The sequence below is a fragment of the Perca fluviatilis genome, chromosome 6, assembly GCF_010015445.1.
Source record: "Perca fluviatilis chromosome 6, GENO_Pfluv_1.0, whole genome shotgun sequence".
Lineage (NCBI taxonomy): Eukaryota > Metazoa > Chordata > Actinopteri > Perciformes > Percidae > Perca > Perca fluviatilis.
In genome coordinates, this window is record NC_053117.1 from 11673310 (window position 1) to 11691109 (window position 17800).

Below are 17800 nucleotides of genomic sequence, written 5' to 3' on the forward strand. Positions count from 1 at the left end.
GAGCAGTTTAAAAAGTGGGTGGTCACTGTTGAGCTCTATAGGGGCCCACAGTTCATTTTTGTCACAGGGGCCCCAAGTAGGGTTAACCAAGCCTTGTATTACACCATTAACACTAACAGAACCCTCTGTGTGAAAAATAATGACTTGTTGATCGGGGATAACATTAGTTCACCCACACCTTGTTTACCAGAGCTGTTAAGAAAGTATCTGAAGCTTTGCTCTATGTGATGCATAAAAAACATATGAAGTCATTCAGCTGTTCATATGTCATGTAGCTGGCCTGTGTCACAGCTCAGGCATCAGGCTCACGTATTGGTCGTTCCTCACAGACCCTGCCCTACAATTTACACGGGTTTCCAAACAACACTCTGTACTGCTGAGACACTAAGTAGAAAATAATCATCTGCTTCCGAGATGAGAAAATCTGAAAATCGGTTTTCATTTGCTTTACTCCACTACACAAATGTACATGTTTTCTGGTTATCAAATTTAAGTTTCATCGTTGAAAATTACAACTAACAAAACTGAAGAAGTTAAGTTTTTGTCACTGCAATACTTCCAACGAGCAGAGAATGATTACGTTTAAGAGACCTCAAGAGAAACACACTGAAATAAACAACAGGAGAAAGAGTATGAGCTTGACAGATAGGGAATTTTAAGAAATTAAACACAGGTAGAGACCAGACTTGACAATGCAGTCTAAACAAAGAGCTGCTGTTAAGCCACACTTTAAAAAAAAAACACTCATAGCCTCTGGCACTAAATACCAAATTTCTCAATTGCCAAGGCAGCTATAAACATCGTTGTATAACACTGAGTGGTACATCAGATGAAGTACAGCTCTGACTCACTGCCATAGTTGTATTACTTTGTGTAAACTACACACTGATTCATGACATGAAAGTGACAAAGTCTTGTTTAAAGTGGCCAAAGCACTAAGCTAGTTTAAAGAGTGACTGTGATGGCACTAAATTCCAATGCATCGGTTTCAGTGAGCAGAGGTAAAACCAAGCAGAGGTATGGGGTGCTGTGTGTAGCTGAAAACACAACCAACCTCTAAAATCACTGAAAGAAAGTGAGTTTTTGTTACACCTACTACCAAATAATGTTTCAATAAATGTCCTTGTATAAATAATAAACACTGAATTTTGTTGCACTTACAACTTCCAATGTTTTGAATATGTATATTGTTAACTGTTTTCTTAGCTGGTGTGACTGATACATTTAGCAGTCCAATATCTTTGGAATAATGTTTCCATGTTTCTGCACCCTCATGATTTTCATCCAATTCCAAAGCCAAAGCAGAAAGTAAAGTCAGATCTGGCCCTTGTAGACAGCCTGTGCTCGTAGCAAAGACCAGCTTGTTGTTCAGGTATACTCCATACCAGGTGTTTTAGTTCCGCACAGCGTTCACATTAGGGTTTGATTCCTCGAGTAACGTTAATAATTCAATTACTAAAAATCCTCGATGCAAAATGATTTGCCTCGAAGATTTGTTTAATCAATGTTACCAACGTTGTACCACTCAGTGTTTCCGCACGGATGATTATTACTGTCGCACACAGGGCTGACGCTGCTGGCGACACGTGCCATGAAGACTAACGGCGCAGATTACAAAATGAAGAAAGAGCGTAAATAGTGAGGGGCTAAGAGAAGAAACAGGCTGGAGAAAACGACAGAAAGTGTCCAAAGTTTGGAATCAGTTCAAACGTAATTAAAACCAAAACCCTGTACCTCTCCTGCAAAATCAAACTAGCTTACCACAATAATAGCACAACGTCAATGCTTCAGCATCTCAACAGAAAACATTGAGTCTAACTTAATCATCCATTAATACATAATCCATAAATCACAGAGTCGTATGGACGATGAAACTACACCAAACACAAAAACTACCAAAAACAAAGACAAGAAAATACGTAGTGGGGACCACAATTTGATCTGAAGAGCCGACTTGTTGACTATCCCTTCGGAAAAACAGCTGATTGTTGTGCACCATTTTCTCTCACTCTCTTTCTTCACGGAGAAACAGCTGATCAACAATCTAATAGCATAAGTGTTACAGAGCTGTGGGACATTGTAATCAAATATATAAATAAAAATAGGTTGAGTACAACTAATATTTACATAGGGCATACATATAGGCCTATATACAGATCAGTCTCAGGTTGAAACTTGTAGTTCTGAAAGTTAAGTTGCACAATTTAAGGTCATGTTTATGTATGTTTAATGTATGCCTTAGTTTAAGCTTGTTATTGCATTTCAGAAAATGTTTTCTTTAAAAACAATGTAATATGGCACTTGAGAGATGATATTGCATATATACAAACTTTTTCCGAAAATTAAACCAAGCATATATATATATATATATATGAGGGCGAAGAGAAAGGGTGACAAGTCCACTGTGGGGCTCCCATGTTGTCAGACAGGCAGCCCTGTAGTCTAACATACTGTGCCTGACCAGTCAGATGGTCCAAATTCCGGGGCAGCGTCTACCTTGCGGTCAGCTTGCCCCATAGCAGGGCAGGCCGGAAGAACATGATCCTCACAGTGCTACATGGCCTGTCAAGCTGAGATTAAGTCTGATTTATGCTTCTGCGTTAAATCCACGGCCTAGGTACGTACAGTTGTGCAGTTTTGTGACAGAGAAGTATGTGCTCCAATGATTTCATCACAGAAAAATAGAAGTTGTATTAATTATTGGAAACTCTAACTGCCATGACATACAACTGTATGTAAACTTTTGGCCACAACTGTATGTAGGTACGTGTAGATACAGCCCCTGAGCCGTACCCTACCTGTAGCCTGATGTGCACCTTTAAAAAAAATTAACTACATGTTGCTGCAACGAAGACAACTGTGATTCGTCCGCTTGGCCGTGGCTTGGTAGTGTTGCATTTCCTCCTACTCTGGTTCTCCTTATCCGTAAACAACATGAAATCAAGGAGAGGGTTAACTTTTCCTGCCGTAACTTTCCCACTGTGGTCAGAAAGTACAAGGGTACTTGCTCAAAAGCTAATCCCCGTCACTCTCTCACTTGCTTTACCACACACTCCCCAGTAGACAACACATGCCGGCCCTGCTATTTTCTTAAACAGATACGATAGAACAACACAGACACTAGCGCACAAGTATAAACTTTAGGCCACATATGTAGGCTACGGCGTAAACTCTGCGTAGAGCCCCGGCAGAAGCATAAATCCTGCTTAAGGCACTGTAAAGCAGGAATATGAAGACGTCTTCCACTCCCACCTTTGGCTGGTAGGAAAACTGAAGGGGATCCCGTGATGGTTTAACCAGGGGCCAAAGGTGTGACAGGACCAGCATTTCCAGGGACTTCATCAGGTAGGAAGTCAGGTCAAAGTGCTTGGGGATAGTTTAAAAGGGGCCACCCTCATCAGATCTGTTAAAGAACAGATTCAATTCTTTGGCCCAGTCCAGGTCCCCTCTTGTTGTCTGGCTATCAGTCTGCTTGTAGTCAGTGATAATCCTCATACCATTTCACACATCCTTCACATTGTGCTGGTGAAGTTTTTGTATACAGACGTTGGAGTCAGGCATGTCTTTGTGTAGCCATGTCTCAGTGAAACACACAACACTGCTCTCATCATAATCTCTCCAACTTCTCACCAGGGCTGTTCGCTTGTTCATCTTGTTGGCCAGCAATCTCACGTTTCCCATCCTGATGGAAGGCAGATATGGCTTGTATCTCTTCTCTGGCTGGTGTTGTGCTTCTGCCCTACATTCCCTGTATTTCCTCCACAACTACTTGGGGATTTCAGGTCTCTCCCTTGTCAATACACTCTTGAAGCAACAACACTTGTGGGATTAACTAACTAAACCAATTTAATTAAAGCCTGACTGACTTTAAAGGTGCACTATGAGTTCCGACATGGTCAATTCTGTTGACGTTCCAAGTAAATTCCAAACAAAAAAGAGCAAGCTCACCCCTCGCCCCATATTTCCGTAACTGTCATGACTAAGGGCGCTGACACACCAGGCCGATTATCGGCCGTTAGACAGTCTGGCGAGGTCAGCTGACACTAAACCCCACCCCCTACCACAACCATCTTGCTGGTGATTGGCTGGAGTGGTTTGTTGCATTTTGGTGCACAGCCTGTGCCTGTAGTGTTTGTTTGACATTTACAACATTTTACAACACAGGGGTGTGTTGTCTCCCGAGACCGGGCTTTTTCACAGTGTATTCAGGGGGCAGGCAGCTAGCGGATCAAGGGGAAATGCCTACGATTTGAGACAAAAATGAAATTGCGCTGAAACCACACAGGAACTCATAGTGCACCTATGTGTGAGATGGCTATTGAGGACTGTGACATGTGACGGTCCTAGATCAAGGCTTATAAATTGTATACAAGCACCTTGAATGTATAAACTTCCTGAATCACAGAGCAGAATGCCACTCATGCAGTTCCACTGGCTTTGTCTGAACATACCAAAGACTGTAAAAATAACTGACGAAGCCAATGCGTAAGTGCCTTAAACCTGCATTCTATCTATTTCTAGCAGGGGGGTACTCCACTGGTTGCACAAAGGAGTCTGTTTTTATAGACATTTATGGGAAAATGGCCTTGCTTCTCACCAAATTCATTTCCTCAATAAACACAATGAGTTCATTACCTTAATCACTACTTTAAATCTTCTCCAATACAGCATGATGTTCATTTTGTCTTATTAATTTTAAAATCAGTGTTGGGAGTAACGCGTTACAAAAGTAACGCAATTACAGTAATGTATTCCTTTTTGCTGTAACGCAGTAATATAACGCATTACTAATTACATTTCGGTAATATTATACCCGGTACAATCTCAGTAACGCGAGTTACAACGCATTTTAATGCAACATTTTTTAAGAATTCCCCAACACCGCGAAGCATTTGTTCACAGGAAAAAAAAAGCAGTGCGTATTATTTCATAACATCTGTTTCCCAACAGGTGACGGTACGTCAGCGCTGACAGCAGTGTGTCCGAGCTGCTGACAGATTTAAACATGTCGGGAATTAATGTTGAGGCTTGCTAGACGTAATATAATTGCATTTTATCAGCCGTGGAGAATAACTATGCCTGTAATGGAATGGCTTCGAATGAAGACCAAAAACGCTTGTCTTTTACTGTGACCATTTACTGTTCAATATGTTGCAGTTTTACAACCAAGAAAGTGAGCAACTTAGCTTGACGGACATGTTTGCATCTCACGTTCATCTCAGAAAGCTAGCAAGAGTACACAACAGACAACGTGTAGGCTACTTCAAAATAAAAGCACTTCCTGTGACGGTTCGCAGTAAAACTAAATTACTGTTAAACAAATAAGGTTGTGTACCTTTTCACATATCAGCTGTAAATCAAGTACTGTAAATAATGTATAGTGAGTTTTAATCCCACTATAATTGACCATTTCCTTTAGACTGTTTTAAACTAAACAACATGAATTTCTTATTCAAGTGCTTTAAACATTTTACAACAATGCTGTACTTCAATACAACTGTAAGGTACTTTTAATTGAGTATTTTCATTTTCTCCTACTTGCCTATTGTACGTTTTACTTATGTTACTTTGCATATCCATATTAATTATACAAAATATTATGAATAATCTGTGATGTATTAAAGTGGATAAAGAGGAGACTTTATTGATCAGGTGGTAAAATTCACAAGCTAGCTGCCAAGTCAAACTTCCGCTGTTATTTTGGCGAAAGTAACTCAAAAGTAATGCAAAAGTAGTGTAACGCATTACAATTCAGAGACAGTAATATTGTAATATAACTAATTACTCTCAAATGACAGTAACTAGTAATCTATAATGTATTACGTTTTGGAAGTAACTTGCCCAACACTGTTTAAAATTGACAATTGTGTATCTATGGCACTGTGTACATTAAAATAGCTGTAAACTTGTTTTTGGGTGTTGTCCATGTTTTCGTCTTAAACTTGGACCCTTTGTGTTTTCACTTCAAAGTTAATTGGAACATTTGTGTTAAAGCTGTAGTGCGTAGATTCTGTCTCCCCCATGAGGAATTTTTAAGTAATGACAACAAAACTGTCGACGCCACCATATTATATAAGCCTTTGGTGATTGCGCAACTTCTCCACCTCTCCCCCACACAGTGGCTTATAGCCAAGGAGGACACGGCATGGGACACGGAGGATTTAAAAAACATGGACTCTTCAGAAGAGGTAATTATCTTTGCTAGATTTTCTAGTTCATTAATGTAAGAAAGTTACGCACTAAAGCTTCAATTGGAACAAAATCTGTTCTTCAGCATTCACCAACCAAGCTAGCTAGCTACCGCTAGCGTTAGCTGGTAACTTAAGGAAAAGTTAACCAATTTTCTGCACTGCCATACATGCGAGTGAATGGCGACAGTACCGGAGGTCCGCGTTTACACGCAGATAAATCTGGATGGCTCGTGTCAGAAGGGTTGGAAATGTTCACCTTAAGCGTTTAGCTTAGCGCAGTGCCATTGCAACCACAAACAACATTGGCTCCAACTTCTTGTCAAAAACCGTCACATCAGGTTGCAAAAAGTCAAGATAGTGGCGCCCGTATTGCCAAACTTGAGGCTTCAAAACAGCAGTCCACAAACCAATAGGTGATGTCACGGAACATACATCCACTATTTTTACAGTCTATGGAACATACCTCACATAGGAACACTGCAATGCTGCACCTGGTAATTTACACTCTAATTTATTAAACACACACACACACACACACACACACACACACACACACACACACACACACACACCTATTTGTCTATGTCGGTTTCCACTCTACAATATGCAAGCGCAGGTCTGGTGAATAAACTTCAGCACCTGTGAGTTAATGAACCTTCTGCTAAAGTAAACAGCAGAGGTGAAGTTAGAGCAAAGAGACAGGTTCCTCCTGGGTCCTACCTCTTGCACAATGCTCATCTGAGCTGAGCGCCATGGCAACCAGGTAAATATGTCATGGCATGATGCTTTGATGTATTTACTTTTATTTCCACCTTCAGTACTGCGGATAACATACTTGGATTAAGTTGCTCCATATTTAAAAAAATAAATAAATAAAAGCTAACATCAAGAAATTATGCACTGAATGGGTGAGTCTATGCACTGTTTCGATACTACGTACTGTAAATTATTCCCAAAAAAATTATACCACGTAGTTTATGTTCTTTTTCCATTATGACTGACTTGTCAAACTAGATAATAAAACAAAGTCCTAATTGCATTCATTCTCTATATGTAGTTGTTCATGTTTTACGAAGGGTTTAACCTGAGCCAGGCCATACAACAATGATAGCAATCATATCACATCCATACAGAGTTAGTAGTATACAGCTGTTAAAAAACAATGATATATACTTTTCTTAACAGACTGGTATTCGATGTTAATACAAGGTCAATAAGTTCAGGTATCGTGCATTTATAAGCATGTGAGTATGCAGGAATTTTTGGTGAGTATTAGTTGGCAGGACTCACCATCATTAGCATGTCTGACACAGTCCTGGAGGACAGCGAGCCACTTCTGCTGCTCTTTCTCCGTCACCACACAGAAGTAGTAGTGGCGGGCGTAAGGGTGCCAAAGGATCAGAGGGAACTGGGTGGCACACTTAAGGAAAGGGGAACTTCCCACCTTAGCTTTTATACCTGGAAAAATGTACACAACATAAAACACACTGAGCAATTAGTTTAAACTCTCTGCATGTCTGAGAAATTAAACATATTATAGTTCCTATGATAAATGCATGCATTTGAAAACATTTATGTAGTTTTCAGCAGATCCAGCATTACTACTTAATGTTCTGCAGTCAATAAAATAATTGTTAATTTCTTACACTGCACTGTAGCTTTTATTGTTTTTAACGGCTCTTTAATGTTTTATGTAAAGCAATTTGAATTGCCTTGTTGCTAAATTGTGCTATATAAATAGAGCTGCCTTGCCTAAATAGTCAAGATCCAATCCTTTCGGACAAACCAAACATAATATGTCATGCTAAATTGTATTCTATGTTTATAAAATTATGCACAAGATATCTTCAATTTTCCAGGACATTTCTGAGAGTCCGCTACAATATGAAAGGTGGGTGAGGTTGTGACGGAGTTAGTCAAAAGGCATTTGATATGTTGGTCTCATTTATAGTCATAATACAGTAAAATTATATTTGGATTAGCAAAAGAAAGAACTATAACCTCACAGAATAAAAAAAACAAATGAGCATAATGAGGTAGCGTTGCATGGACGTACGATAATTAAGACCTGTTAAAAATTATTTAAGACCTACAACACAATACTTACTGTAAGCAATTTTAAGACTTTTTAAGGCCTAAAAATTTTGACTTTTTAAGAAGGTGCCCTGGCACACGCATTTCATTACTTTGTGGTAATGTCTGAAGTTCTACCATGGACTCTAAAATGTTTTGTGGAAAAAATGCCTTGGTTACCTTGTTTCAAGCCATTCCAGCCTGGTATAGAAAGCCTGCAGGAAGACTCTGCTCAATTTGTGCTAGTTCTCATTAATATTCAACGAGCTAAGCTGCTTGACTCTGATTGGCTAACAGCTAGCCAATGAGAGCCTGGCTATCAGCATCCTTTACCCAGCACAACCGGGCGAGCTCATGAATAGTAATGAGCTCAACATGGCAACATGAGGTCAGACTGACCAGCTTTTGTAATTGGCCTGATTTCTCTGCTTATTTCTTTTCAGTGGCTAGAGCTGACAGAGGAGGTAGCAGTTCATTTTCACATTCACGACTTAACACAAACACATATGGACCTAACATGTTTCAAAAAATGCAAGTAAAAACGGTTTTGTGTGGCAGGGCACCTTTAAGACTTTTTAAGAACCCGCAGAAACCCTGTGCTTGTAATGTGAACGTAATCTGTGAACAAGCACATGACTACCAACAACAAAGGGAAAAATGCAGTGAGGTTTATTAATTGTCAACATGCTATGCTCCTTTAACAATTCACCTTTATTTTTTTTACAAAGCACCAAGATATCTCTGCGATTTGAATGTTATAAACCTTACCAATGTAAAAACAAAGATTATGAAAGTAACAAAGCTAAATAGAGTGGCAGCAATCACCCCCCTGGTGCCCCAATGTTTGAACAAAGAAAAAAAAAACAGCACAAAAGCCCTTTGGATGACCCTATGTTAGATTTAACATGATGAAGTGCCCTCTAACCCTGCGTCCTATGGTTGATTAATGATCATTAGAAGCTTTTCTATCCTGATGAGGATTAAATAGATAAATTCATATAAACAATGATATAAACAATTTAAAAAGTATCAGCATAAAATGTTGCAGCTTCAGCGCCTGCTCCCCTCTCCCATCTCCACTACCATCCTTCTCCTCACCAGGTAGGATGTTGCTGAACAGATCGAGGTATTGCTCCATAGATGTCAGCACCTTGTAGCCGGCACAGTTGATGGTTCCTTTGGGATGAAGGTGTCTCTCATGGGCCTGGTAGTTAAGACGGGAAGCAGAGTTAACGTGTCAGACTTTATGAATCAAAACAGCATTATCTAAAACAAACTGTACAGTGTACGACTTTTGAACGAATTTCAAAAGTCTAATATATTTCGAAAAGTAAAAAAGATCCATACCAATCAAATGCTGAAATTACTATTATTTATATATTATACTATTATTATTATTTAATTACTATTTTTTATAAAAAGTGTTGTGCCTGGGTTGGTTCAGTGGGTAGAGCAGGCACACATATACTGAGAGGTTTATGCCTTGACGCAGAGGTCCAGGGTTCGAATCCGGCCTGTGACAGTGCAGTGTTCCACATTTCCTGCATGTCTTGCCCCTCTCTCTCCCCTGTCTCACCTAGCTGTCCTATCAATTAAAGTCGGAATAGCGTTGGTCTCGCCCTTCTTGCCTTGGCTTACCCACACAGTAAAACGAAATGCTTTGATGAAAAATAAGTTAGCGGGAGTGAGCAACACAAGGCATTGTGAGATCTTAAGGCATGGAGCTACGATAGAGTAGTCGAGAGGGAGTGACAGGCCATGGCTGGGAATCAAAAGAAGGATGCAAAATACTGTTTTAACAAGAGTTTAAAATTGACATCCACCGAGTCAAAATGCTTATGTTGTCATTAATTATTTCGTTCTTATTTCCTAACTGCGTCACGAGTTATAGGAGCTCAGCTGGGAGCTTCAGTTTACGTTAACGTTAGCGGTCCTTCAGCTGTCTAGTCTGCTTCAACTTGAAATGTTAACTTCTAATAGATGTATTATCATTAACGTGACAATCTGCAGGAAACAGGTTGCTTATAAACCACTATAAAAGTAGTGACAAGTAGTTGGCATAGTTACTTATCGATGCTGGTGCATGGTGGCTAACACTATTGTTACTATGTTTACTCGGACATTTCGGCTGTGCTTTCTAACATGATGTCACTGTGCTAACCGAGCCCAGTTAGCCTTTACAACAGAGCCGCTTCACTTGTTAGATAATGTTTAACTGCAGGGATCTCTGTTGATTTGTGTTTGCCGCTGTGTTAGGCCTGTAACAATTATTAAATAATTGTCTAACCGCAATTTGTTTTTTTTTACATAATCAGTTATTTTGCATAACCGTAATTAAAGCATTAGAGCATTTTTTAAATGCGAGTGGTCACACTATGTTTGGATCCATCAAACCCATTTGCAATTCCGGCGTACTATCACCAAACAGTAAAGTTAGCTAGCCTATGATACTATGGATTCCTACCAGAGGACGCCCCACCCGCAGTTGCAAGTCCAGTCGGCTTTCGAATGTTAAAAATCCACGAAGCACCTTTACATGTCTGTGGTGTTTAATCTACTATGGTGCTTTGTTTAATTAGTAACATTACCGTTAATGACTACGCTGTATTCATTACTATTATGCTAACGTTCCACGGGGATTTGTGCTTTTAATTTTTCTGATCTGTACAGAACAACTTGATTGCCAACTTTCGCTAAGGTCTCAAGGAGTAGGATTGTTGATGGTTATTGTTGATTTTGTTTAGATGTGCTAAATTGTAAATATGTAAGTGATTATTGGTCGGACTGTTTAGCTGAAGCTATGCTAGCGGCAGCTGTCACTTGTTGCCATAGCAACTCCAAACATCCTAGGCTGCAGCCATCTAAAGCCAGAGAAATTAAACACGCCGTTTTATGTTTATGATTAATGCTTTGTTTTTTTATTGACAGGAATAAATGTTCTATTTTCATTTTTTGTTCATTTAAGCAAAAAATACACTGTATTAAGATAAGGCGTGGTTTACTTTGTAGGCTGTGAACCTGTGTATCTGGGTCACATAACTTTGATATATAACAAAAGATGTATGCTGGGATTCATTCAAACTTTAATTTGTTTGAAAAAGTAATAAATACATAAAATACGTATTATTTCACTAAGGGCGCTGAAACACCAGGCCGATTATCGGCCGTGGGACAGTCTGGCGAGGTCAGTGACTCAAATCTGTCCGGTGTGTCCCGTGCTGTCGTCCGTCTGAGGGGCTGTCTGCGTTCATTTTGGCCGACCTGACATGTTCGGTCGGCGGCAGGGCAGTCGGGACTCACCCGGAAATGACGAGCGGAATGAGGTGACTAGAGTCTCTCAAAATCTGACGAAAATCTTTTAAACTGACCTTTGTCGATTTGAAATGAAGACAGATTCAGCAACTGCATGGCCTATTTCTCGCTTAAAATGTTTTCAGAAACACGTTTCAGTGAACTATTTTAGTACAATATGAGATTGTATTCTGAACGGTCGCCATGACAGTCTGGCTTTGAATTTCCAGAGAAAACAAATCCACGTGACTTGTTCGTCCTATCAGCTGCCGGCTTTTATTTCTTGGGCAACAACACACAGTATCGCCAAAGAATTTCTAATAAGGGAAGAAGTTCCACTCCCTCGTTACTTACGGCTTCTGAACTGGTTGCAGTTCCACTTTTGTTCCATATAGGGGGCGCTCACAGGCCAGTGCAGAATGAATGGGACTCTATGGAGCTATACCCCTCAAAATCCACTTTTCTCAAGATATCATTTTTTGTCTAGTAATTTGAATGTTGAGGCTAAGAAAATACACACTGCTGGGTGTGAAATTTTTTTAAAGTTGCCTTTTAAAATGTCAATGACGTCATACACATATACGGCCGGAGATACTGCTTTACGGCAAGCTCTGAGTCACTTCCTTTGTTCTATCGAGGCATCGACAACACAGCTGACAGGTTAGGCTCTCCCTGTCAATACACATGCTAGAAAGAGGTTTGCTAATGTTTTAAAGACCACGCCGCAATATTCACTCTGACATTCTGGTTCTGCTTTGGATGCCGTCAAGCGTGATCTCCGATTGTAATCAGTCCTTCACTGACCAATCAGCATTCATTAGCAGAATGCTAGCGTGTTATGGGCAACAACGACTCAACCTGTAAGAAATCGAAAGGACATAAGTACTCATTCAACTTTCGACCTATAACCCATGTTGAACTTGCAAAAACTACAATCAAATCTGAGGTTTCTCAATGACAATCAGGCGAAAGAGACACATTTAGCCGTCTAGCTCCATAGAGTCCCATTCATTTTGCACTGGACCGTGATCACCCCCAGTGGAACTCTGGTGGAACTGCAACCAAAGTCGGTACAATGGGGCTGAATGGGGAGTGGAACGGCTTTCCTTAGACCGGCTTTGGTAGCGCCCATTGGTTGCGCCGCGTACTTCGCTAGCGAACCAGTGCACAAGAAAACCGGAAGTGATGATGGTAAACATACCAGATAGAGAGCCGAAGTCTCGCCCCTTCCGGTGGACCTCATGGGACCTTAACTCGGGAAAAAATATGAACGGTAGTGAACGGGGAGAAGCAAATTATTTTTTTATCCCGTTTGAATTGAGCCATGGATTACAAATATGATGTTCGTCAATTTAAAAGATAATTTTTCAACCAAAGAAAGTCTCAGTTAGCCGTAGGTTTGTCATATGACCACTTAGTTTAGTGTGAAACCGCTCAGTGAACTACATCTCCCGTCTCACACAATCTACCTCACCTAGCTTAGCTTAGCTCTGTTAAACAACACATGTAACGTTATCTTAACTGCTGGGTTTTATCCAGTGAAGTGTTTTCAGCAGGTAAGCAAAAGAACAAGCAAGATCCTCTGCTCATTAGAGTAACGTTATATCCCGGGTACGATACCCACAGAGACATCGTAGCTTCACGAGAGACGTCATCCATGAAGTGTGTAGTCTTTCTAATTACATATTTTCACAGTCTTATACTTCAACAGTTTAACCATAAACGGAGACTTTCTTCGGTTGAAAAATAATGTTTTAAATTTACGATCATCATATTTGTAATCCATGGCTCAATTCAAACGGGATCAAAAAATTATTATTATCTCTCCATTGACTCTCGTTCATATTTTTTCGAAAGAGAGGTGCCGTGGACCGGAAGTATAAGGGCGTGACTTCGGCTCTCTATAAAGGAGGGATGTTCCGTCACCAGCTGCCGTAAATTCCCAAAGAAGAAGAAGAAGAAGAAGAAGAAGATGTTGCGCAATTTCTGGTTTTCATTTCTTGGGCGACAATACAGAGTAGCACTGCCTGCTGTTATCAAGACGTATTACTAGAGACAATTATATTGTTCATCGCAATTATTCCTGAGACAATAAATTGTCCAGCAAAATTTGGAATTGTTACAGGCCTACAATGTGTGCTCGTTAATGAAAAATGTATGTGAACAAAGCGGTGTGCCAGAAATGCAATGTGCCATGACGTAGGTGACCTTTCGAGGTTAATGTTGGAAATCCCTCTAGTGGACAGAACGTATAACAAAAACCACACGATGATAATGGCATTGGCAATGCATAGGCCTGAGTAGTGAAGAATTAATAATAGGCTGAATTTGAGCATTACATATTTTAATATAATTTTAATATAAAAAAAAAAGAGAATGAAATTGAATGATTGACAGCTCTACTGTACAGACGGTATTTTTTTCCCCTTACCGCTTTGCTGTCGTAATAGTTGATGTTGTAGGAGTCTGGAACGAAGATGAAGCGGTTCCTCCATTTCTTGTTCTCCTCCAGATACTGAAAGAGCGAGCCAGAGAAGATGGCTTTGTTCTCCAGAGGAATCTGCAAAAAGACGACACATTTCAACAGAAACCTTATACACTACAAAAGGCAAAAACATACATTTTCATGGCAGTACACTGCACAGGCAGCAGAAATGTAAAGCTTTTTTATTGCTAGAGAAGCAGGTAAAAAGCTAGTTGTTTTATAAAAATACACATCTGAAACGAATCCATTAGTGGCTGTTTCTTAATCCCAAGACATCCAACTCGCATTGTTTTCCTTCAAAAGGAAACTTCGTTATTTTTCAACCTGGACAGCTATTTTCTCATGTCTATGTGCCTTAGTGACTAATGGGGACATCCATTTTTTTTTAAATTGGTCCAGTATTGAGCGAGAGCCAGCAACTTTGAAGGGGCTGCAATGTAATCCTATGAGGCAATTACGCACCATCAATGTACATCCACTAAAAGTGTTTTTAACCACTGACTATACATATACAGTACAGGCCAAAAGTTTGCACACACTTTCTCATTCAATGCATTTCCTTTATTTTCATGACTATTTACATTGTAGATTCTCACTGAACACATCAAAAGTATGAATGAACACATATGGAATTATGTACTTAACAAAAAAGTGTGAAATAACTGAAAACATGTCTTATATTTTAGATTCCTCAAAGTAGCCACCCTTTGCTTTTTTGATAGCGCTGCAAACCCTTGGTGTTCTCTCAATGAGCTTCATGAGGTAGTCACCTGAAATGGTTTTCACTTCACAGGTGTGCCTTGTCAGGGTTAATTAGTGGAATTTTTTCCCTTATTAATGGGGTTGGGACCATCAATTGTGTTGCGCAGAAGTCAGGTCGATACACAGCCGACAGCCCTATTGGACAACTGTTAGAATTCATATTAGCTAAGCTATATCAGTTAAGTAAAGAGAAACAAGTGGCCATCATTACTTTAACAAATGAAGGTCAGTCAGTCAATTAATTTTATTTTTTTTTAAGATTCAGATTTTAACCCTGGACCTCTGCGTCGAGGCATAAACCTCTAGTATATGTGCGCCCGCTCTACCACTGAACCAACCCGGCCACTAACTCACAGTTTTAATTGTATTTGCTGTGTATGGTTCTGAACTAACATAATGTCATACCTGGCTCCTGGGCACTGCTAAGGTGCCTTGAACAAGGCTCCATACATACTCACTGAAGGAATCAAAACTATGAATGAACAAATATGGAATTATTACTTAACAAAAAAGTGTGAAATAACTGAAAACCAGAAAATTGCGAAAACTGTGAATGTGTCCCCAAGTGCAGTTGCAAAAACCATCAAGCGCTACAACGAAACTGGCTCACATGAGGACCGCCCCAGGAAAGGAAGACCAAGAGTCACCTCTGCTGCTGAGGATAAATTCATCCGAGTCACCAGCCTCAGAAATCGCCAGTTAACAGCAGCTCAGATTAGAGACCAGATGAATGCCACACAGAGTTCTAGCAGCAGACACATCTCTAGAACAACTGTTAAGAGGAGACTCCGCGAATCAGGCAAAACCATTTCAGGTGACTACCTCTTGAAGCTCATCAAGAGAATGCCAAGAGTGTGCAAAGCAGTAATCAGAGCAAAGGGTGGCTACTTTGAAGAAACTAGAATATAAGACATGTTTTCAGTTATTTCACACTTTCACACATATGTGTTCATTCATAGTTTTGATGCCTTCAGTGAGAATCTACAATGTAAATAGTCATGAAAATAAAGGAAACGCATTGAATGAGAAGGTGTGTCCAAACTTTTGGCCTGTACTGTATAATGTTAACACTGTACATAGTTTTGTGTAGATACAAACCCTACGCTGTATCCTATGCCATAGCCTGATGTGCACCTCCCCAGAAATGTAACTACACGTCAGGGTGACGCAGACCACAACAACTGAGATTGGTCCGCCTGGCTGGCCTTGGTAGCATGGCATTTTCCCCTACTCATTATTTCCGGGTTCTCCTCCGTGAATAACATGAAATCAAGGAGAGGGTTAACGGTCCAATATGTAATCTATTTACTGTAATAAAAAAATTGTTTTATTAGGTTTATTAGAGGCTTTCTAAGCTGAAAAAAATGTGCCTGTCAGTTGGGTACAGAGCTCCACAAGAGCATGTGGTTTTATGTCAATATAGCCAGCATTTAATTCTTTAAATTTAAATAACTATGAGTTAATGATGGTCGGCTATTGGTGGGAAAAAAAAAAAAAATCTAAATTAGCATCCCTAGCTTCACAATACTTTAGTGTTAAATGGTGTATTTAAAAATGATATTGACAGGTTGTCTAAATGTTCTACTACTGGGTTGATGGAGTGAAATCTGTGCTCAGAGTCTTGCAGAGTGGTGGAGGAGGATGTTTTACCTTGCGGTGTAGTAGCTGGGGTTGTGGGCCACCTCCTCCTTCTATGTCAAAGCGAACTTTGTTAAAGAGAGCCACAGCATACTGCTTCTCATACAGGTGCCCAAACTCCACCATCACCTCGCTGGTCCGAGCTGAAACACACACACGCACACATATCATTAGGACCATCGGGGCACTTTTCAAGAAATGTTCTACATTTGGGTCTTAGGCATTTTTCATATTTACACAATGAATGTGGACGTGTGCATGAAATGAGTGTAATGCTTATTGTGTTTCAAACAATGAGCATTACAGCTTCAGGGTCTGCCAACATAGCTATACAGTAGGCTTTGTCAACATTTATTTTAAACAACATTTTTTTATCAGTGTCAAATACAGTAATTAAAAAAACCAAACACACACACGCATAAAAAAAGAAGTTAAAATACCCTGGTAAGAAGTATTAATGATGATTTCCCTGATATACAATACAATTAAATTATCATTGTAGGCCTAATGACACTTTATAGGTCTGACGGGCAGGTCGCCAGGTCATCACTAGCATCAATGTACTTTTGTGCTAGTTCAAGTGCTGCGACTTTAGAGCCAATGTTTATTCATTTGGGAATGTTTTAAAGTGAAAGTCAAAGGCAAACTTGACTAAGTCTAAAGAATGGCATTTCCCCCTGGCCTTTTTCTACTTTATCAGTGACGCCATTGTTGTTTGCTAGAGCTTTGGGTGGCCTTCACATATCTAACCTCTTACACAGCCCAAGAGTAAAAGAAAGAATTGTACTGCAGAGCCTTTTTCTGTCCATAGATAAAATTGTAAGTGATCAATTGATTTTTCCTGATCTAGATGAGAGTCCTTTCAAAGGTGGCCTGTTATGCTTCATTTCATGTTCATACTTGCATTTTGTGTTTCTTCTAGAACATGTTTGTTCTTTAATGTTTATAAATTGTCATACTGCCCATGGGGGCTGTATTCACCCGCTGTCTGAGACGCTTTGTCGAAGCGCATGTAGCCCCCTGAAAAAGCCCAGTCTGCTCTGATTGGTCAGCGTTTCGGGGATCTGAGCTCACTCTCGCCATCTCTGTACTGTCCATTGTAGCCTGGGATGACTGTAACGTACTATCGCAGCACTAGGGCTGCATGATATACCAAAAATGTACCTTACATGCGCATTATATACACATTGCACACAACTGCGATATTTAGGCTACATGTGCAATGCATTTACGTGCTGCATGTCAAAATATTTGGCCAATCACATGGAGCCCCACTGCTCTAGTTGACCGGATATAAACAGGACAGCGTGACTAAGGTCACGTGCATGGAGAGTAAGAGCATTGTAGATGCCGGAAGGTA

The 17800-nt window shown here is 40.0% G+C and overlaps 1 protein-coding gene across 1 annotated transcript in view; it reads right to left on the reverse strand.

The window, feature by feature from the left end:
• The window catches only part of niban2b (niban apoptosis regulator 2b), a 74147-nt gene that overhangs the window by 31508 nt on the left and 24839 nt on the right, over positions 1 to 17800 (reverse strand). The window contains exons 2-5 of the mRNA XM_039802867.1: positions 16453 to 16583; positions 13987 to 14115; positions 9363 to 9468; positions 7482 to 7649 (exon numbers count right to left, since the gene is read on the reverse strand). Coding sequence (XP_039658801.1) covers positions 7482 to 7649; positions 9363 to 9468; positions 13987 to 14115; positions 16453 to 16583 — 534 coding nt within the window. The remainder of the gene's footprint in view (positions 1 to 7481; positions 7650 to 9362; positions 9469 to 13986; positions 14116 to 16452; positions 16584 to 17800) is intronic.